The sequence below is a fragment of the Rhinopithecus bieti genome, unplaced genomic scaffold (assembly GCF_001698545.2).
Source record: "Rhinopithecus bieti isolate Rb0 unplaced genomic scaffold, ASM169854v2 scaffold_7414, whole genome shotgun sequence".
In the NCBI taxonomy this organism is placed as follows: Eukaryota; Metazoa; Chordata; class Mammalia; order Primates; family Cercopithecidae; genus Rhinopithecus; species Rhinopithecus bieti.
This window is the reverse complement of record NW_016806087.1, coordinates 3,146,751-3,170,056: the sequence shown is the minus strand read 5'-3', so window position 1 is coordinate 3,170,056 and position 23,306 is coordinate 3,146,751. Positions and strand designations below refer to the sequence as shown.

Below are 23,306 nucleotides of genomic sequence, written 5' to 3'. Positions count from 1 at the left end.
AAAAAAAAAAAAAAAAAAAAAAAAAAAAAAAAGGTTTAGAACCAGAGAACCTGGATATCATTCAATAGACAAGAGAGGATTAGATTTTTTTTTTCCACCTTCTCAGAGAGGGCTTTTTATTCCCTTTTCTGATTATATTTTGAATGCCCTTCAAGTAGCTGTTTTTCATGTTGATGGTGATGCAGTAGAATTTAATGAACTGTGAGCTAAAGCTGAGAGGCTGAGCAGAAAAATAAATGAGTGGCGGAAACTCACCCCTGGAGCGAGGCATGGCATGTCCTGGCTGGCACCCCATCCTTCTGTGTACATCCAGATGCTGATGCTGGTTGGATACCGAGAACAGCATGTCTCAGCAGTGCTACACATGGGAGCCTAATTAATGAGGATCCAAGGTTCCCGGCAATTGTTTTTTTTATTTTGTCTATCTCAGGTGACCTCTGGTTGAGGAAGAGACAAATCATATGTGCCTCTGAGCCCCAGAGAGAGTTAGTCCTTCCCAATGTCAGTGCCCCCTGGGCTTTCCAAAATGTCAGGGGCATCATCACCTGCTAATTATCCCGCCAAGACTTCCTTTCTGAAGGTGTTGCTTGCCATTGCGCGGGGTTTGGCAATGGCAAGCAACACCTTCTTTTTGTCAATTAAGTTAGATTTGTTTGCTGACATTAAATTGTTGTTATTGTTATTGTTAGTTGTCTTTTATATGACTAGATTTTTTTTTACATCAGAAGTATAAAATAATTAAAGGAAATTATTCTCATTGAACATATTCTTTGTCAAGTTTGATAGCATTAATTAATCAGACTTGGCAAGAGCACGTGAATCTGTGCAAACTTTATTTCATTAGTAGAATTTTTTTATCTTTAATTTGATCAATCTTTCCCAAATCCAGAATTAACTCCTGGTATTGATATAATCTTTTGAGTTCCTTATAATCAGAAACAATGTCTGCTATTGTTTTTGCTTATTTCATTTTTCCACCATCCCTAGTAAAGTGCAGTTACACTATAGATGCTAAGGAAATCCTTATGATGGACCCTAAGAAATTCTCAAAGAAATGACAGAATGACTGATTAATGAAGGGTTATCCCATAAATCAAGCATTACAACCGAGAGAATCTACGACTAAGTAGGACTATGTTTTGCTTCACTTCGAGTTTTTATATTTTGAACTTGCTGCTGCTCAAATTAAAGTTAATGCTGGGTCCAGAACATAGCAGGTTGACCTGGTCCCACTTTTCACTCCACTAATGCAGGATAAAAATAACAGCAATAAAGCTAAAACACTTACTGAGCACTGACTATGTGCTAAACATTTTAATGTGTTATTTAATCATGCCATCACCCTAAGGGATATCTGGTTGTATTATCTTTATCTCACACTCAAGAAAGGGAGACCTGGAGGACTTAAGAAATTTGTTGAAGGTCAGGCTGATATAAGTGGCAGAACCAGAATTCCAATGTCTGACTCCAGAGTGCCTTAACTACTACATCGGTTGTATGTTTTGTGTCTCAAACTCGCTGCAATGCCATAACTAAACTTGGATGAAGAAAAGTCATTTTCATCCCCTGTAGGATGCTAAAAAGTAAATAACAGGTGCTTGGGGCAGGTGAGCTTCATTACTCTTTCTCATTTTAATCCACACTACTGATCTTCTCTGCTTATTGGCATAGGCAGAGAACTTGAACCAATTTTGAGGGAAGGAAGAAGGAGGAATAAATTGGTAATAGGGAATACGTTTAGAGCCTTAACCACAGCATTTGAAATAGACCTTTAAATACATGAAAGCAAGAAGAAGGAAGCTTGCAGAAGAGATGGAGTGGGTACCACATATGTTCTCCTAAAAGTTCTACCTGTAGTTTCTTGTTTATCCCCAACAAATGAGCAGATCCATGAGACTCACAAAGAGTAGATAAATTCCTCCGTATTCAACGAAATTCTCTTTTTTCATGTTTCTGTGAATCGAGTAGAAATGTTGCAAATAAGCACACAGCAGATATAATGGTTCAGCTCAAATTTAGAAATAAATGAATAGGATCTTCATAACTTTAGGATTATTTAGTTCATATATTTATATACAGGGTCTTCCTCTGTCCCCCAAGCTGGAGCACAGTGGCACGATCACTGCTCACCACAACCTCAACCTCCCAGGCTCAGGTGATCCTCCACCTTAGCCTCCTGAGTAGCTGGGACCACAGGCATATGCCACCATGTCTGGCTAATTTTTTTTGTATTTTTTGAAGAGATGGGGGTTTCACCATGTTGCCCAGGATGATCTCAAACTGCTGGGCTCAAGTGATCCTTTCGCCTCAGCCTCCCAAAGTTCTGGGACTACAGGTGTGAGCCGCCACATCCAGCCAGAATTCATTTTTAGTTGAAACAATCTTCTAGTTATAATCTCATCAAAGCCTATTTCTTGAAGGCTGAGTGTCTTGGATTACATTCTCCAGAGTTACATGGTTTCAATTCATTTATTTATTTGAAAAATATTTATTGAGCACCTGCTGTATGCCAGGCACTGTTCTAATGCTGCAGACACAGTGGTGAACAAGACAGGTAAGGGCCTGGTTTTCTTGAGGCTTATGTTCTGGTGGGTTAAATAACAAATAAATACATGATCAAGCCATGTGAAGAGCTGTCACAAGAGTGTCCCAGCAGAGAACACAGAAGAGCAAAAACAAACAAGGCATGTTTGAGGGCTTCAGAGTAGTAGACAAGGATCAGAATGTCAGAGTTATGTAGAACAGAGTCTGAAGGTTGGGTTTTATTCTGGGTGTGGTGCTAAGATACTGGAGGGTATTGAGTGAGGGAAAGACATAATCTGGTTTTTGTTTTCTGAAGCTCACCCTGGCTGCAGTGGAGCCCAGGAGACCCAGAAGGGGCTAATGCATAGCTAGCGGTAACGGATCATTGTGGTAGCTGTGGAGATGGAGAGAAAAGGATAAACTCGAGATCTATTTTGGAAATGTAGCTGACAGAATTTGCTGACAGATTGGATTGGATTAGATTGGAAAGGGAAGAGTCAACATTTATTTAGAGTTAGGTTGAAGGAGAATGGCCAGTGACTTGGCAGAAAAAGTAGCAGAGAATGACTACACGGAAGCCAAGAGAAGAAAGCATTTCATAGATCATGTCAAATGCCAAGAGGCTGAGTAAGACGAAAGAGAAGAGGTCGCTAAGTTAGTGACCTGAGGGTTATTGACCTTGACAATAGCCAGTTGACAATAGGCAATTTTATTTGTGTCTTGAGATTTTTTTCCAGGAACAGATGACTTCATTTTTGCTTCACCAACAGCCACCATTTTTAGGCTGGTAGCACCCTCAGTGGTTTATTGGCGTGTATGCTGAGCTCAGCTGACACCCAACTGAATCGTAAGCTGGCTCCTTTGCCCTCTGCATCTCTGTGACCTATAGCACTGATTACTGTGCAGCAGAGTGACTGTGAACACTAGACAGTGAGCTCCTGAGGGCTAGGACTGTGCCTTGGGCATCCCCTGAGCCCCACCAGGGAGCACTTTTCCTGGCTTCTAGTAGACACTCAGAAGTGTCTGGGATAGGCCGAGGTGGGTGGATCACCTAAGGTCAAGAGTTCGAGACCAGCCTGGCCAACATGGTGAAACCCCGTCTTTACTAAAAATTCAAAAATTATCCAGGCATGGTGGCACATGCCTATAATCCCAGCTACTCAGGAGGCTGAGGCACGAGAATCGCTGAATCTGGCAGGCGGAGATTACAGTGAGCCAAGATTGTGCCACTGCATTCCAGCCTAGGTGACAGAGCAAGACTGTGTCTCAAAAAAAAGAGAGAAAAAGAAGGCCGGAAGTAGACTTTTTTCGGCGCGCCTCAAGCCTGTAATCCCAGCTACTTTTTGGATGCCGAGACGGGCGGATCACGAGTCAGAGATGAGACCATCCTGGCTAACACTGGAAATCCCGTCTTGCAAAAAACTAGCCGGGCGGAGGTGGCGGGCCGCCTGTAGTCCCAGCTACTTGGGGAGCGGAGCATGGGAGAATGCGTAAACCCGGAGCGAGCTTGCAGTGTGTGGATCGCCACGCACTCCAGACTGTTTTAGACCGGCGACAGAGTAAGACTCCATCTTCAAAAGATAAAAAAAAAAAAAAAAAAAAAAGTGTGTGATGTAAAACAGGTGCGATTAAACAGGCAGAAGAGCCACTCGCCTCCTATCCCAAATTCAAGTGCTTCTCTGCTCCTGTCTGCTTTTGCCAATATTAGCATATTATGGTGGCTGGTGCAAATGCTTATGTACTTATCCACCCCTCCCCCACCTCACACTCTCAAGGAGCCAGGACCCCTGCCAGGCTCACCATTCAATTCCCTGAGTCCACACAAGGAGTGCTGGATGTCAAAAGTTAATGCCTAATATACTGTTTTTGTTTGCTTGGGGTTTTTTTGTTTTGTTTTGTTTTGTTTTGTTTTAAAAAAAAAAAAAGAATCTTGGAAGAAAGAAGGAAGGAAGCCAGCAAGGAAGGGAAATTGACTCACCAGTTGTGAATAAGCCAAATTCCACATGTAAGCGAGTACATTCATTTAGAAGACATGGCTGCTTGAAAGAGAATGACCAACTCTGTTGAGACGCAGTTGGAAAGGCTGATGCAGGGAGACATCCTTGCTCTGTGAGCAGTGGGGAGTCCATGGCTTTGATCCCTGACCACAGCTGATTGCTGGAGGGCTCTCACTGTAACGTGACCCCTGGCTTCTGACTCATCACTGGCGTGTCCTTGCCATGCAGGCTGCTCCATTCCATTCCTCAGAGCTGTATCCACTGAGGAGAATTTGGATAACAGTCATTGCTTTATTTAAATCTGAGTAAGGAATGTTAGCAGCGTTGATTCAAAAGGTCATCTCGGAATTCTCCCTATCCTGAGCCATAAGCAGAGAAGCATCTCCCAAACAGTGCTTTCTCTATAACAGTAAGCCCATAGGAAGAACAAGGGTTTGGGTGGATGCATACCCTTGGGAAACTGTGCCAGATTCCCCCTCCCAGAGCCTCGTAGCAGCTATTAGCACATTAAAGTGCCAAGGGGTCTTGAAGTCAAAAACAAAAATGCATCTATTTCACATTGGAGTCACATCGCCCTCATCCAAATTCAGCCACATGCAGTGGGCAACAAGAACAACAAAAATGCATGTTTTTCCTAAGAACATGGCCCTAGACACTAGCTCACCCTTTCGTCTGGTGTCTGAGCAAATAAACAAAGATATTTCCCAACCCTGGAGGAGAAAGTGGCCATGGGAAGGGCCCACTGTCTCACATACTACGTATACTGTACTCTTTCAAGAGGAGTTTTGGTCATACAGGATTTTCGATTCCCACCCTGACACTAGAACCCAATCCCATGTAAGCTACAGCATTCTACTGTCAATTTTCTTTAGGGAGGCCCTCGGAGTATTCTCAAGGAGCTGATTCTTATGTCTTTATCTGGGGTCACAGAGAGTTACTGACTCCTTCCTGGAGTGTCACATGCTAGAAACCTGTGTGCAGGCTTGCCCCTAGATGCTGCAAATCTCTAAAGATACTTCCAAGCTATGTCTTTTCTAAATCCCAAGTGCTTCTTCCCATGATGTATAGAGCTACTATGCTAGGCTTTCTTTCTGTTTTGTTTGTTTGTTTGTTTGCCTCCCCCCCCCCGAAAAAGGTGCTGTTAAACTGATGTTGCATCTCACAATTAATGACATCCTGGAATCGGGGAATACCGTTGATGGTTTGGGTAGGACCTTTCCCTTGTTCCTTTGCAGGGCCAGGTGCTTCTGAAAACAGAGTGCAAATTTGGGAATGCTGCATAGGAGACGCATAGGAAATAGATAGGTCCAGGGAAAACATAAATTGGGGGGCATAAAGGATGAAAGAGTCAGTAAACCATTTCACTATGATGAATCCCACTTCATCTGGAAAAAATAATCTTTTTTTTCCAGAGAAAGCAGCCATTGTCTTTGTTTTACCATGCTGGAACTACGGATTTCTAAGATTTGGTTTCTGTTATTTGTTTGTTTATTAGCATCATAGATACTTTGCTTTTCTCCCCCTGAATTATTTTCTCAAATTCCAAAGCCTTCTCTAGGGGTGCATTTTCCTAAGGTAACAATGGCTTAGTTTACATCATGGCTGTGGTTTTCTGCTCATCTTTATAAGTGGCTGCCTCCACCCCATACGTAATCTTCTTAAACAAGCACCTTCTTAAATGAGGCAACCCTCTTAACCAAAGAGCACTACCATATACTCATTAATAAGAAGGCTGTGGGGCCAGGTGCGGTGGCTCACACTGTAATCCTAGCACTTTGGGAGGCTGAGGCTTGTGGATTACTTGAACTCAGGAGTTGGAGACCAGCCTGGCCAACATGGCAAAACCCCGTCTCTACTAAAAATACAAAAAATTAGCCAGGTGTGGTGGTGCACGCCTGTAATCTCAGCTACTGGGGAGGCTGAGGCAGTAGAATCGCATGAACCTGGGAGGCAGAGGTTTCAGTGAGCCAAGATCGTGCCACTGCCCTTCAGCCTGGGCGACTGAGGGAGACTCTGTCTCAAAATTAAAAAAAAAAAAAAAGCCTGTAATCCCAGCACTCTGGGAAGCTGAGGTGGGCGGATCACAAGGTCAGGAGATCGAGACCATCCTGGCTAACACAGTGAAACCCTGTCTCTAGTAAAAAGACAAAAAAAAAAAAATAGCCAGGCTTCTGTAGTCCCAGCTACTTGGGAGCCTGAGGCAGGAGAATGGTGTGAACCTGGGAGGCGGAGCTTGCAGTGAGCCAAGATCGCACCACTGCACTCCAGCCTGGGCCACAGAGTGAGATTCCGTCTCAAAAACAAACAAACAAAAAAGTTGCTGGCTCTGACTGACCCCCTAATCCTATGACCTGCATTTGTCAGCTCTGGGCATCATCCTGATAGTGACACTAGCTCCGAAAACATGAATCAAGTCTCCCAGTGCGTTTAAGAAGGCAGGGGCTAGATGGTGTCCCTTTGAAAATTTTCCTCCCACTTTCTTGACTGAGCTGCCTTTGTCATATTCTTACAACAACCCATGGGTCCCTAGGGATTGGTGGTGAGGAACTTCTAGCCCTTACGGCCAGCCTTTGCCTTAGCTGCTCTTTGAGGTGGGTACTGGTGATGGTGGCAGTGCAGAGCCAGCCTAGGAGACAAGTAGGGTGGCCAGAGGAAGAGGGTGTACCCCAGAGCTGCCCTCCTCTGTGGCTTGTAGTATTTGTGACCAAGAAACCACTGGGCTTTTTGCCCTCCCCAGTGCCCCATATGGAGGCTGAAGAACTATGGTCCTTTCATTTATCTCTTTTTTTTTTTTTTTTTGGGGGGGGCTTTTTGTCCGTCTCCCAGGCTGGGGGCAGTGGCCGGATTTCAGCTCACTGCCAGCCCCGCCCCCCGGGTTCCCCGCCACTCTCCTGCCTCAGCCTCCCAAGTAGCTGGGACTACAGGTGCCCGCCACCTCGCCCGGCTAGTTTTTTGTATTTTAGTAGAGACGGGGTTTCACTGTGTTCGCCAGGATGGTCTCGATCTCCCGACCTTGTGATCCGCCCGTCTCGGCCTCCCAAAGTGCTGGGATTACAGGCTTGAGCCACCGCGCCCGGCCTCATTTATCTCTTTTTAACCACTTCTTCCCAACCCTCGCTTGTCTATACAACTATTGATCAATGTTACTACGATCCTGCGTTCCATCCTTTTAAAGTCGTTAGGGGGTTTCTTTTTCATATTTATTTCATTATTCAGCCGGCACTGGAGTTGTATTGGGCTGGTAGCACATCCTGGGGAGGAACCATCCATCTGGTTTTGATTTTGATTGGGGGGATTTTTAGGGTGAAGTGCTCATTTTTCCTGAGATACCTGGGCCTATATCTTCCCCTTGTGTCTCCTGTTTAGCTTTTCCTACTGCTTTTTCAGAAGTGAAAGAGCAGACAGAAGGTCCCCTACAAACAGTTAACTGTGGTATTTTCTCGATTCCAGGATGCCATTAATTGTAAGGTGCCACATCCATTAAATAGCACCTTTTCCCAGGTGCCGGGGACACTTCAAGGACAGTCTTGTCATCCACCCAGCACTGGCGAGCAGAAAGAGATGGGTAGAGTGTGGCAGTGCAGGGCATGGGCCGGGCAGTGTACCAAGAGCAGCTTCTAGCACCATATGACTAGGTCATAATTAACCCACACATGTCCCTTCTTGTCTTCTGGGAGTCAGGTGCTTCACTTTCCCTTTGGCTTAGAGTTTAGTTCAAAATAGAAAATAATGAAGCTTCAGTGGTCTGGGAGTTTCCTGCTTCTTGTGAGATACCCCTGATAATTGTCATGTAAATTAACTAGTCCTATAGCAGCTAGGCCACACATAGGAAAAAAACCACACCACTGCTAGATGGTAATTTAGGAATGCGATTTTAGTTTTCGGATGTAAAGGGTGGTGAGGGCGTGGCCTTACTATTGTTTTATTTTTGATACTTGTTTAATTTATAGTGGTCAGAGAACATTATAGGTTATCCATTTTATAATTCATGATAACTTCCTTTGTGACTAGCTAGCATGTGAACCACTTTTGTAAATGTCTCACATGATTGAAAAATGTATATAATCTCTATTGTGTGCAGAGTTCCATACATTTATTTTATATTTTGTAATTTAGATCATGTATGATTAGAAAATTTATTTAATCTCTCTTTTGTGTGCAGGCTTCCATATATTGTTTATTTTGTTTAAATCTTGTTCATTCTTGCCATTTTTTGTCTGCTTGCTCTGTAATTTCTGAGAAGAGAGTTTTAAGTCTCCTATGATAGTTGTAAGTGTGTCAGTCTCTCCTGTAACTCTGACAGCTTTTGCTTTACAATTTTGAGGCTGTCCTGTTGGGTACATGTAAGCTTAATTGTGACGTCTTTTTAGTAGTGTTGTCTTTGTGCCTATTAATGCTTTTGCCTTAGGTTCTATTTTATCTGATTAACATTGCTATTCAATTTTCTTTGGGTCAATATGTATTTGCCTCATTTGTTTCTTTCTAATCTTTTATTTTCAACTTTTCTGTGTCATTTTGTTTTAGGTGTCTCTCTTGTAAAGCAGTATATAGCTGGCTTTTTAAAAAGTCCAATCTGACCAGGCGCAGTGGCTGATGCCTATAATCCCGGCACTTTGGGAGGCCAAGGCAGGACTCATGAGTAGTTTTCCGAGACCGGTTTTAAAGTCCGGCAAACCATGGTTGAATTACCCGCAATCCCTCACTAAAAAATCAAAAATAAGCCAGTTTGCAATTAATGGGATCATGTGCTCTATAGAATCCCAGCTACTTCAGGGGTCTGAGGCAGAGAATTTGCTGAACGGCCAGTGAGGTCGGTAAGTTGCAGGAGCCGGTAGATCAGTTTGCACTAGCACCCAAGCCTTGGACAACAGAGCAAGAGCTTCCCGTCTCAAAAAAAAAAAAAAAAAAAAAAAAATAAAAGTCCAATCTGATATTGTCTTTTAATAGATGAGTTTTATCCATTTACAATTATTGTAATTACTTTATATATTTGGACTTATTTCTAACTTCTAATTTATATTTCTGTTTACATTGCTTTTTATTTGCTTCTTTGTTCTCCTTTTCTGCCTTCCATTAGATTAGTACAATTTTCCTTACCCTGTCCCCATTTTTCCCCCTGCTATCTTGGTCACAATAGACTTTATTTCTAACACCTATGTGTTTAATGATTGCCACTATGTTTTTAACATGCATACAGAACTTTAGTTTTTAAAGACTAAAGTTATCCAAGATCTCTATCTTCTCAGATAACACAACGATCTTTGCTTACTTTACCCACTTACAGTCAACTGGTAATCACAATAAATAATTGAAATCATGGCCCAAAACACTGGCAGTGCTTCTCAGCCTACTAATTCATAGGCGATTAGAGGCACCCTGATTAATTTATGAAGCATGAACTTTTTGCCGATTCACTGTTTTACACCCTGAGATGCTTTGGGGCACATCTCAAGTTCAAGTGATACTTCATTCATAGCTCATAATCTATCTCTCAAGTTCCCGAAAGTGTTCTCAAGTAGGATTGGACAAAGGGGAACTCAGAATCCTGTTATCCACTACTAGGACCTATTTTCATAAATCAGATCTGTCGTTTGTCATAATTTTCAGTGAGAACATCAGGGGGCTCCTCCTCCCTGCTTGACACCTGCTTCCCTGTTGTTTTATTTTTTTAATTATTATTTTATAAAACACCTGTTCCCTCTTCCTTTGATTCTCAAACTTTACTGTGCATATACATCTTCCAAAAAATCTTGTTAAAATGCAAATTCTGATGCTATTCAGTAGGTCTGTATTTTTATTATTTTTTATATTTATTTATTTTTTGAGATGGAAACTTGCTCTGTCACCCAGGCTGGAGTGCAGTGGCACGATCTCAGCTCACTGCAACCTCCGCCTCCAGGGTTCAAGCAATTCTGCTGCCTCAGCCTCCTGAGTAGCTGGGATTACAGGTACCCACCACCACACCCAGCTAAGTTTTGTATTTTTAGTAGACACGGGATGTCACCATGTTGGTCGGGCTGGTCTTGAACTCCTGACCTCGTGACCCACCTGCCTTGGCCTCCCAAAGTTCTGGGATTACAGATGTGAACCACTGCACCCAGCCCAGGTCTATTTTTGACATGATTCTTGGTGATGCTGTGCTTTTGGCCCACAGACCCCACTTTGAGAAGCAAGTGCTTAGAGAACAGAATTTAGCTAGGAAACTTAAGTTTCAGCTCTAGGTCATGGTTCCTTGATACTTACAGAATAACAGATAAAGAAACTTTCTCTTTGAAGGGGTTGGGGTTCAGGATTATTTTAACTCTAAAGGTCTTCTTAAGGTCTGGCAGGGTCTCTCCGTCCCTCCTTGGGCTCAGATCAGAATGGCTGAAAGTGAGTGGTCATTCAGTGCTCTGTGAAGTCCCTCCACCTCCGCCCCCAATTCCTCTGCTGTCCCTCTTGAGGTCAGCACAGCACACACTTCTAGTCTCAGGCCTGTCACTGTGTCATTTAGATGTGACTCATGTGAGTCAGTGCCCTGAGGAAAAGTCTGCCTGGGGTTAGGGGCAGGCTTCCTGGTAATTTATGTTTAACACAAGCTTTTAATAGAGATACACTCCTAAGTAGTAACCAGGAAAAAGATTCTCTCCTCTTAATGGGTATCCATTTATAGGACTCAGCTGTTGAAGCTCAAGGGTAGCATTAGGCTTAAGCTTAATCTTCTGTATACCGTAATTTACAGCACTGAGTAAAGCATTGTATGTACAACTATTTCAGTCATTTGCCATGATAAATAGCTATTGCTCTTGGCAGAGCAGAAACGCCATCTATGCTTTCCATTTATGAATATTGAATTGTCTCAGGCAGGCTTTTGCCATAAGTTTTTAAAGGGGAAATCCCCAACTAATCACATCGCCACACTGGCCCAAAATGTCATCTCCCTGCTACGAGCACCAGTCAGATCTTAATCCAGGCAGCAATTCTGCAGTGCATGTGTTTCTGGTGAAGCCTGCACAAAGCACTTGTAGCAATTCCAAGTGCAAGTCCTGCTAAAGGCTGCAGTTTTACACGGAATGCCACGAGCTGTTAGGGAGAAGATTCAGCTGGTGGCAGAACGTCACTGGCAAGGATGAGGAAAATAACTTAGAGGTGATAATCTGATGCAGGAAAAATGGAAGGGGCATGATTCTGTCAAATTCCTGATGGTGAAAAGATGATGTCACCTATTGAAACTAAGGAGACAAAAAGGTTAAAGAAAATGCCCAGGCTATAAATCCCTAGGGATCCACTCTTCAGGAGCTCAGAGACACATATGCCTTCTACCAGTCTTCTTCTCTTCAGATACTGTATTCCCTGCTGGCTGGGAGGAAGCAAAGTGGATATTCGTATAGGACATCCAGGTAGAATGACCATCTTCTCCTGGGAAATCCCTTAGGCCTGAGTCAGCAGGTCACCCTACACTCAGTCTTCCAGAAATTTTCCATCTTCACCCCCCATTCCTTCCCACCAACAAACTTCCTGTGCCCGAGGAACTAAAATACTCAGGCTGGTATTCTTTAATTTGTCTCACGTTTCTGTGTACCCACTATGTGTCAAGCATTGCCTGAGTGGTGGGATAAGAGAGTCCAGCACGAACATGAGACAGCGAACACACAAAATAGTGTGCTGTCACCTGTTTTTGAATACCATGAGGTAGACTGGCATGGTCACGCTTCCATGGTCACGCTCCCAAAAGCCACTTCTCAGCAATGTCTCTGGAAGATGATTCCTCTGAAAACAGTTGAGAGGCTTCTGTTCTCACAACCGCCTTTTGAGCTTGATCATTTGCCTGTAGAAATATCTTCCATTTCTACAGCATCTTGCTGTTTCCAAAGCAGTCTTGTAGCTCACTCATTTTGATTTTCATAACAACTAAGTAAGGTACACTGGCGGATACTGGTTTCACAGATCTGGAAGTTCAAAGAAATTCAGTGATTTGCCTGAGGCCACGCAAGTGATAGGGGCGGAACTGGGACTAGAAGTCAGGATTCCTGACTCCCCACAACTGCATTTTCACAGACAGAGACCCCAGAGGGGAAAAAAGCTCACAGAGCAGCAAAAAAATGCACCCAGTACAGGAGACAATTTTACTTTCATGAAACTTCCAGCATTTACAGTTTCTAATTCTAGATTTACATACAACGAATACATCCTCTAGCTGTGTCGTATCTTCCTTACACAGGACCCAAGCTTTCTGCAATAACTATTTGAAAACTAGTCTTACGATTTTAACTCTGAAGGAAGATTACTCGTCTTCTTGTAGGTTCTGGTCTACCCTTTCATTTCTTGGCCAAAAGATTCTATCAGAACAAAAGTTATGGTCATGTCAGCAGACGCTGGGAGTAAATATCTTCAGCATTCTGATTAGTTGCAATAGGTAGTAAGGGAACTGTGCAGACCCAAAACTCCAAGTATGTGTTTCATGTATGTAAACCTACTCATGATGGGTTTTGACTGAAAGCTAAGCATTGATGTCCTTGCCACCAAAGCTTAGAGTCGCTTATTAGTATTCTGAGAGCTGGAGTACAGGCACAGATACAACTTGATCCTGTTAACATCTCTCATTCCCAGGCCACAGATAAATTTGTTGAATAGGAAGTTGAGAGAAAGCGATCTGGAGAGAGAATTGTATGCAAGTGGCTCAAGTGATCTGGCAATTTGGGAGTCCCTTGCAACCTTGCTATGACTTCCTACCTCTGTTTGCCCATCTATGGAATGGGTATGGTGGTTATACACCAAGATTATTATTAGAAATGATAAATTTGAAAATGCCTTGGCATGTAAATTGTGCTATAATTATACCTCACTGCCCTTGGCATGTAAATTGTGCTATAATTATACCTCACTGCCACATGGAAAATAGGCATTTTTAGCTGAAATGTGTAATGAGGTTAGGCAGGGAACATCAGTTGGTGGCAGGAAGAGTGTTTCCAGAGACAAGAGGTGTGAGGAGAGGGGGTCAGATGCTCACTAAGGAGAACAGAGAGACCATCTACGAAGCGGCCTTGGGCATCACGATGGAATGTTCAAAACAAGCATAAAATGAACGTTTGGACATCTGGCCTGAATTTAGAAACAGATTAGGGGCTTGGAGATGAGCCTGTCTTCTCAGACTGCAGGCTCTGCACTCCAGCCCTGAGTACCAACCGAATTCCAGAGAGATGGACTGGAGAAGGAGGAAGGCCTGAGCAAGCCATTGCCCACATGGGCTGCAGCCGCTGGGTTTCAAGGAGCTTTCTGTCAGAGAGGCAGCAGAAAGGTTCTGAAAGAGCCAGACCCCAGAAAAGAGCTATCTGGGCTTGACCTTAGCTCTGCTATTCACTGGCTGTATGACCTTCAGCCAGTCCTCATCTCTCTGTGCCTCAATTTCATCAACCTCAAAATGGGGGTAATAATAGTACCTGTCTCAGAGGTTGTCAAGAGGATAAAATAAGTAAATAGGACTGCAATGTGTAGGAGAACACAAGGCATCTATACACTTAAACACAGCGAGGCACTTCTCTGGCCTTGTGAATTTCAGCACATGGCAGAGAAGAAACACAAGCTGGGCTGGCTGAGGAAAGCTCGCCTCCAGAGGACTGAGTGGGTTAACCTTGAATTACCTAGTCATTCCCAGAGAGGACGCATGGCGGGAGAGAAGCAGCAAGGCTCGTAGCTGGATGGATACATGGCCTTGGCTGGACCACTGGCTGGCGAGGGGCTTATGTAGGGCTGGGTTTTGCTCGGGTGGACCCTCTTGAAACTCCCAGTCAGCCTCCCTCCTAACCCCAGGAAAGCTAGAATCTTGGGGGCTTCTGTATCCCCAGAAGCAGATTCCAGTGGCCAGTGTCCTGGAAATTGTTGTCCACTTATCTCACTTGTATCAGTCTTTTCTAGGGTCATTTACTGACACTATGCTTTCTCTACTCTGGAGTCATTCCCCTGCAAAATCATCCCCCTGTTATCTGTCTGCCTCAACACGGGAAAAATCCCTGTCATCTGGAACCCTTGCTTCCTGCCCGCCGTCCTGCCTCACTGCAGTGTGTGGGCAGATTTGCTCTCTGCTGCACACGTCTTCAGAAAGACTGAATTTCAGGCTTTCAGAGCAAGCGTCTTTGAATCCACTGGTGAAAGGAGACAGCAGTCATCTGCTGGTTGGTGTTTGCCAAAATGTGGCCTTAGAATGGGATGAAGTGATGGCTCCTGGCACGGAAGCTGGTTCCCCCTAGGTGTACATCCAGCCTGAACAGCTCCTTTAAAACCAGAAGCAATTTGTCATCTTTTGATTCTCTTCCAGCACTGTCCCTGTCACAGGTAGATAAATGAGGCAGCATATGGGTGTCCAAACGCAGGATCGTCTAATCCCAGCGGTTTCCCATGGAGCCGTCACTTCTCGAGGGTGGAGAGCACAGTGGGGTGGTCCCTGGCTTCGGGATTGTAACCATAAGCATATTTTTTCATCACATGTCCCATTTATATGCATGAAATGCTTTCTCAGAATCTCCCAGCTTCTGTGTCATTGATAGGTGCATTTCTCATTTCAAAATCCTGAAATGAATCATACATTTGTGAGCTCAACATCTCATGTCTGTAGTTCCACAGAATGCTACTAATCAAATCAATGTCTCAGCACAAGCCAACAAGCATCCCTGACTTAAAAACAGATGGAAGTTGAACTTTTTGTTCTAAAAAGACTTGATTACAGAAAGTCAGTGGGAAAGGTGCATACATTTCAGTTTCCTTCGAGTTGCATGCACTGCAAGTGGCTTGAGAGATGCATTCAGGGTTTTCTACGCAGCCCACGTGGACTCTGAATTTGTTGCTTACATATAAATAAAGCCACCAGGTTATGCCCAAGGATGCAATAGGTAGAAGAGGGCTCCTGATCTAGTTGCCAAAACATGGTTGACCTGTGATTCCTTTGTAAATGAAGGATAAGCCTGTGTGGCGAATGAGCTCAGCTCCTGGGCACACCTCCTGCCTATGCCAAAGGGTTGAGTGTGTTTCTAGTCTGGGCCAGACAGTTTTGATTTCTTCTGTGGCCATAGGTCACATTCTTCAACCCCACAGCTGCCAGATTTAACTAGACATCCTTGGTCACAAGGGGCCAGGCTTGACTGGATCAGTTTAAGTTCATCCCAAATACAGGAAAGTCATCTACTCTGATAGTGAGTCCATGAGCATCTTTGAGACCCAGTGAGTCCATGAGCATCTTTGAGACACTCTGAGAAAGGAGAAAATGTGGAGCATCTTCTCCAAGCAGGATCTGTTGAGCATGGATCAGATTCTTACACAGGCTACTAATGCTGGTGACCATAAGAAGCTGATAGCCAGCTCTTCATTATCTATGGTATTGAAGGAGAAATCTAGCATGAACTTTAAAATTTCAAAATAAGTCCCACAGTTTAGGCTTTAGCCAGGGATTTCATACTAGAAACCTTTTAGGGGAGAGTAGTATTTCCTTTTATGTTTTCCCAATTAATCAATAGTTTAATGAGCAGCAAAATGACCCAAAGGGGATGAGAGACAGCACAGGAGGATCATTTGCCTGGGGTTAAGAGATGAGTCTGGGTTCCTGTTTCTGCCTCTTTCAGACTCTGTTCATCTACAGACTGTATGTGTTTGCTACATCTGCTTTGTAGGATCAGCATCTACTTTGTAGGATCAGGGAAGGATCAAATGAGTTAATGAATACAGAAATATTCCAAGCCCAGCACACAATACATATGAGCTGTTATGACTTATTTAGGGTTGTTTTGTTTTGTTTTGTTTTTTTCTGACCCAGGCTGGAGCGCAGTGGCACCACCTCTGCTCACTGCAACATCCACCTCCTGAGTTTAAGCAATTCTCGTGTCTCACCCTCCTGAGTAGCTGGGATTACAGGCATGCACCACCATGCCTGGCTAATTTTTGTATTTTTAGTAGAGATGCGGTTTCACCATGTTGGCCAGGCTGGTCTCGAACTCCTAACCTCAAGTGATCACCTGCCTCAGCCTCTCAAAGTGCTGGGATTACAGGTGTGAGCCATCACGCCCGGCCTAGACTTATTGTAAGAGAAGGTGGCGAGAACTCCTACTTCAAGGAAGATGGTAACACTGAATAGTTTGTTCATTAAGACAGACAGATACCTAAGTGAATCTTTGAAATAATCCTGCATTTCATTCATGGTGGAATCTCATAATCTTTTTTTTTTTAAGTCTAAAAGCCTGAGCCAGCTGTACATGATATATTAAACCCACACATTTACTTACTTTAGAAAGGTTACTATTTTGAGAGTATGATTGTTCCTGGAAAAAAAAAATTTTTTTTGATGTGCCTCCTGTCCATTGAAAAGTTACATATAAAGAATAATTTCCATTCCTTGGATTATGTCTTCAGATTCCTGCATTCTTTTCAAGCTTTGTAATAAAGCAAGGGAAGGGAGTATTGTGAACTCCTTGAGGAAGACATTCCCTGTCATTCCTCCACATTGCCCCAGAGTTCACCATGTCTGACAAATAGTGGGTATTCAATCAATAGCTTATGGCTGAATGAATGATTTAGATGTTTAATCCTATAAGTCAGTGATACACAACTTGTGGTCATGTGTCAGAATCCCCTGGATGGCTTGTTAAAATCAATTGCAGCTCCCCCACCCCAAGTTTCTGATTCAGTAGCTCCGGGTTGGGGCCCCAGAATGTGCATTCCTAGCAGGTCCCCAGATGATGCTGTTGGCCCTGGTACTATACTTTGAGAACCACTGCTTTGGGGTCCACTCCACTGCTTAGGTCCATTGTGTGTGTGTGTGTGGTTTTTTTTAATCTTTGCCAAGCCTTCTAGAAAATTGACATCTATCTATGTCTGACTTTGCTCCATTAAACTGAGATTAATTTTGTAAAAATTACTAAGATTTGACCAGATGGAAAAGGTATCTGGATTTTTTTGCTTTTAGTTAAAAACTATGGCCAGGCACCATGGCTCATGCCTGTAATCTCAGCAATTTGGAAGGCCAAGGCGGGTAGATCACTTGAGGTCAAGAGTTCAAGACCAGCCTGGCCAACATGGTGAAACCCCATCTCTACTGAAAATATAAAAATTAGCCGGGCATGGTGGCGGGCGCCTGTAATCCCAGCTCCTCAGGAGGCTGGGGCAGGAGAATCACTTGAACCCGGGAGGTGGAGGTTGCAGTGAACCGAGAACATGCCATTGCATTCGAATCTGGGTGACAGAGCGAGATTCCGTCTCAAAAAAAGCAAACAAACAAAAAAACTAAATTTTGCCCTGTGTATAATTATGAAAGAAGTGACTATCAGATTGCCACCTCCTGCATGGGTGTCTACGCTAGCAGGACACAGCTGGTTGGGGTGAAGTATAGTGGCCCACCTTGCAGCATTTAAGCCAGATAGCATCTTCATCCAGTTTTGGGATTCCCACCTAGAGTCAAATGCACTTAATGGCAAAGCTGAAACGAGACATGACCTTTTGCAGAAATTGCAGATGAGCAAAAAGGGCACAGGAGATGAGCATATGATACAAAGGGGAACACGATGTTTGCAAAGTCTTCTCATGCTGGCTGTGGGCCTGGCTGAAGTTATTATGCCCACAGGTTTAGAAACAAGAGGTGGCCTCATAGCCTGAGGAAGACTGCTGTCTGCAAAAAGTCATTCTCCTAATGCCAGATGTCATTCTGGATGGCAGGCAAGAGTGGAATTGCAAACCCAGGTCTTGGGGAGCTCCTCCCTCCTCCATTCCCCCTTCTTGGGAAAAAGTCCTTGAGACTGTGAGGACTGAGTGGACACAGAGGGACGGGTCAGTGGAGGGGGCAACAGGGATACCAGACATCCCAAGAGAGAAGAGATGAAAATAGAACCTAAGAAGGGAATTGAAGGGGAGAAGAAGACGAGAGCCTTACCCTAAAGTAGGAAGAGTGTGTTAATAACCTGTTGCTGCATAACAAATGACTCCAGCGTTAGCAGCTTAGAACAAATCTGTGTTGTCTTGCACAGTTTCCATGGGCCAGGGATCTGGGAGTGGCTCAGCTGTGTGGTTCTGCTCAGTCTCTCATGAGGCTGTAGTCAAGCTTTCATCTGAAGGCTTAACTGGAGTTGAAGGGCCCACTCCTAAGATGACTCCCTCACATGGCTGTTGACTGTATGCCTCAGTTCCTGGTGCTCAGTACCTTAGGCCTCTCCACAGCCCTGCTCACAGCATAGCAGTTGACTTCCCTGAGAGCCAACAACCCAACAGAGGGAAGGAGAAAGTCAAAACGCCTTTTATGGCCTAGTCTCAGAAGGGACATGCTGTTACATCCACTCTATTCTGTTCATCAGAAATCAGTCTCTAAGTCCAGCCCACATACTACAGGAAGGGAATTGGGCTCCACCTTTGGAAGGGAAGAATGTCACCAGAGTGACACTCTTGCCAGGCTCAGAAAAGCACAAGAATCATTGACAGGGCCTTTGGTGTAAAGATGAGGAGGGCTGCAGCCATTGGGGCCTAGGGGTGCAGCCTGATTGGGCTCAAGAAAGATGGTTGGGTAGAGGAAGGGGCATTAGAAACTCTCCATGGGCTTGGAGCCTACCATCCAATAGGAGTTGTGCAGGCCCCTTCTCTCTTTCAAGCTAAGGAGTGACTTTGCTTAGAAAAGCAAAGCCACCTGTGAGTCCCAAGACTCAGATTTGGTTCCAGAGAAGAGAAGGACAGGGCTCGAGGCTTAGACCCAAGCCTGTGCTGGAGAAAGAGCAGTACACAGCACTGTGCATCTCCTTCTAGGTTGTCCACCCTGCCAGGTGCCCAGTAGGAAAAGAACAGGGATTGAAGGCAGAAGGGATGTCAAGGAATAAAGAGAAGCTGCTGGGCTGTGATTCTCAGGAAAGGCATTGGGAGGGGGTGTTAAACAGGAGGTGGAGGAACTCCACTATTTTTTATTAAAATCCCACTCAGGATGATAGCTCAGTCCTGCCAGTAATGACAGCAGTCAGCCCTTCGTGGCTACCGCTCCTGGGTTGCACAGAGTCCCTCCCATGGGGTGGTTGTTTGTTTTGGCCACCCTGGCTCCATAAATGGATTCCATGTAGCAGTCTTCTTTTGAGAATGCAGAGCCATTGGGGTCATATTGTACTGTGTCTGTTCTTATCTCCCCTATCATCCCGAGGGAATAAGCTAATCAAACCTACTGATGATTTTACACTGAAAAGGAGATAGCTAATAACTTGGGTGACAAGTATTAGAATACAATGTGATGTGGATAAATTGGGTCCATGTATTAAGAGCTATAAAATGAGATTCTATCAAGGCATGAATAATGGTGCCCATGAAAAGGATTAATCAAATACCCCATTAAAAAGGTATAGGAATTCTGGTCAGACAGCCCTTGTTTAATTGCACGCCTGCCCCACCCCACCCCACTCCATTCCCCTGAAACTACTTTCTACTAGGAGAAATATGGAAAAGAGTTTAGAGGAAGTAATGGAAAAATTGGGACATACATTTTGGTAGAACAAGATCATGAAGACACATTTAAGCAACCAGTGTTTAATTTAGGGGGAAACATGGCAATTGTCATGAGTAATCATTTACAAATATAATTTCCAAAGGAGCCGTGTTGATACCATTCAGCAAATGCCAACAAAGCATTTACTTTCCAAAGGGAGAAAGCAAGACAACAAGAGAAATGAAGGCATCTCCAGGAGTGGACCAGAGAGCAGCCAAGCCATAGAGAAGCATCAGGTGTGAGAATGGCAAGCACAGAAGAGGCGTACAACTTCTGAAAGATCTCAGAGGACTGGCATTGTCTGGAGAAGGCTTCCTGGGAGAGGAGACTCCAGCAGAGCCCTGAAGTGTGGACAAGCTTCCATTCACTGCAAATTCGTGAGCACACTCTGGTGTCAGGATCTAGTAAGAAAATGGGCTTGAGCAGAGCAGGGGGTACCTGTGGGGTTCTTCTCTTCATTTTCACCACCACAACACTGGTCTAAGCTACCATCAGTTCCCACCTGGACAACTGCAAAAGCCTTCCAGCTGTTCCTGCTTCCACTCTTGCTCCTCTACAATTCATTCTGCACACAGAAGTCAGAATCAAAATCAAAGTTCATCATGTCATTCTCTTGACTTGTGGCTTCCCATTGCTCTTAAACTAAAAGTAGAAATCATTATCCTGGCTACAAAGTCTTGTGTGGTCTGGGCCACATCCTGTGCCAGGCTCCCTTTCATTGTCTATATTCCAGTCAAGCTGGCCTTCAAAATTTCAGCACATTGAGTCTTTCTGCCACAGGGCCTTTGCACATACATGCTTTTCCCTCTGTACATGTGATTTTCTTTCATCCTCTCTTTCCAAAGCTAACTCCGACTCATCCTTCAGACTGCATCTTAATGATTACTTCCTTCTGGAAGACTCTCCTAATTTTCACAACTAGATTAGCTCTCCCTCATATGTTGAAAACAAGTATTTCTTGTGTGAACATATATGTTTAACGTTTGCCTTCCCAACTCAGCCACAAGCTCGATGAGGGTGGGGACTCAGTCTTTGCATCTCTCGGAGCCTAGCATAGTCTCAGTAAATATGTGATAGCTGGAGCGTGACATTTCATTAGGAACAGTGAGGCTTGTTGAGAAATTATACCTCACCAGTATATAGGAGAGTACCATTATGAATTCTTAATGGGATGAAAACCTGAATTCATGTCTAGACCCTGCCACCTGCTGGCTGTGCTGTTTTAAATCAATTGCAGATCCTCTCAGAGCCTGCTTCCTCATATATAAAATAATGGGGATCCTAACAGCCCTCTCATATGGTTGTAGCAGGAATTTAATTACATAATATATGGAAAAGCATTTTTAACTGTAAAACCAGACATAAATATCGTTTGTCATTTTTCCCAGTGCATGGCACACTGGGTCATTAAACATCTATTGGATGGATGGATGGATGGACAGACAGATTAACAGTTAGAGGGCCCGTATGAGTGACAAGAGGAGAAGTTGGCATATGGAAAGCATGATGGAAGCCAAAATAAGGAGAGACTTCCCAGATATAGGACGAGGCTTGTTGATTCATCCACAGTGTCACATGCAGTAGAGCAGGCAAGAGAATGAGGGAGGGAAATCATTTAACCTGGGTGGAAGGAAATCACTGCTGACCTCTGGCCGATTCCTCCTCAGCCTTTTCTTGTTATCTGGGCTTTCAATGACATGCCTTAATTGTAACTTAATCACTTTACTGATTTCTATCTTGGGTAGGGAGGTGGGGGAATCAAATTGATTTGCACATACGGCAAAATTGGTAAGATTACTCCAGCTGCTGCCAGCAGGTACTGACAAGTGAAGAACTGAACGTCAGAGAATAAGAAAATATACTAAACATTTATTTTAATAAGGCCTAGAAACCTTAGTTATTTAATAAATTGCCATGGATAATTGGTTTCAGTTTCAAGAGTTGTTTCATCTTTAACTCCCTGTGTTCCAGAAGGAATCGTGCTGGATGTGTAGACAGAGCGTTGTGGTTTGAGACCCATCTGATCTATCACACATCTCTCTGAGCCTTTTCCTGTCTCTCTGATCACACCCTACTTCCTGCCACCACTCCCAGCATCCACCTCGGATAGGTCACTCTGACACACACGCACACACGCACACGTGCGCACTCGCGCTTATTCACTATCCAAGCTGCTAGTCTTTTTATTGGCTCCTCCTCCGGCGAAGAGGTTTAAGCCTCACCTCACTGCTGGGCCCTGATCCAGCTGGTCTGTTTGTGTATGAACCTTGGGAGTGAGTGGCCCAAGCTGGACCTGAGCCCAGCATTTATCATCTCGGCGCTGACTCCCACAGAAGAAGGAAGACATAATGAATAAATGAAACCCCATGACTATTTCAACATTCATCAGCCCAGTACTCCAAACCTGGCTGATAAAATTGGCTACCTGGATTAAAAAAAAAAAAAGAAGTAAGAAAAGTAAGAATAAACTAGAAAAAAAGGCCACTAAATAATATTTTTATATGATTTAGTATATTTGTTATATATTTAACATTTTCTGTGTAGTAGTTGGTGATGTGTTACATGGGTTTATGGGGAAAGGAGGCAGCATGCAAGAAAATTTTAAAATGGTTCAAAGAAAGGATTTGAAGCCTTATCACCCCCTGCTGCCCCACAGACCCCCTTCAGCTGGATGGCTCAGGATGTAAAGACAGAATTGTGCCTGTCTCCATTCTCTTCCCTGTACCTCCCAAATCAAGGACCTTTTTTACTGTCCTGTGTTCAGATGTGGAGTGTCATCGGCAGAGTGGTTTCCTATGAACTGATACACATTGTTTGCTAAGAAAGAAGGCTAAGGCCCTGGTCTATCTACAGATGGCACAGTCCTGGGAAGAACCACCACATTCTACCCTGGGCAGTGTAGGGAGGTACAGAGTAAAGACTTCACACACCCACCTGTGTTCTGTGGTAGACCCTCGTGGAAAAACTGGGTGGTCACCAGGGAGACCTAGGCATAGGCAGGGAAGGGCCCCCTTTCAGAGTGGCATGGCAGGGGGCCACAGAGCCAGAACCTGTCACCACTGATCTGTCCTCCACTGGACTACCAAAGGGGCAAACCCCAAAGCTCTTGAGTCCTTCCAGTGTCCAGAAACGTGAGGCTAAAATCTCCTGCTTCACACTGAAGAGTGTGAAGGTGCAGAGCCGGACTGGGAGCAAGGTTCACTGTTCAGCCAGCCTTGTCTAGCTCCTGCTCTGAGTGAGTGTAAATCTTCTCATGTGTGGAAAATGGGTATAATCAGGCTACTCAGAGAGGTGGTATGAGGATTAAACATCATTAT

General features: G+C 44.1%; 1 protein-coding gene across 9 annotated transcripts in view; it reads left to right on the top strand.

Moving 5' to 3' along the window:
- ATXN7L1 (ataxin 7 like 1) overlaps positions 1-23,306 on the top strand; it is a 282,375-nt gene that overhangs the window by 96,564 nt on the left and 162,505 nt on the right. The window contains exon 4 of one of the 9 annotated variants that reach the window (XM_017874672.1): positions 20,146-21,927. The exons of the other annotated variants lie outside the window; for them this stretch is intronic. Within the exon in view, the coding sequence (XP_017730161.1) occupies positions 20,146-20,231 (86 nt within the window). The 3' untranslated portion in view covers positions 20,232-21,927. Of the gene's footprint in view, positions 1-20,145; positions 21,928-23,306 lie in introns of those variants that run through there. 9 annotated transcript variants of the gene reach the window in all.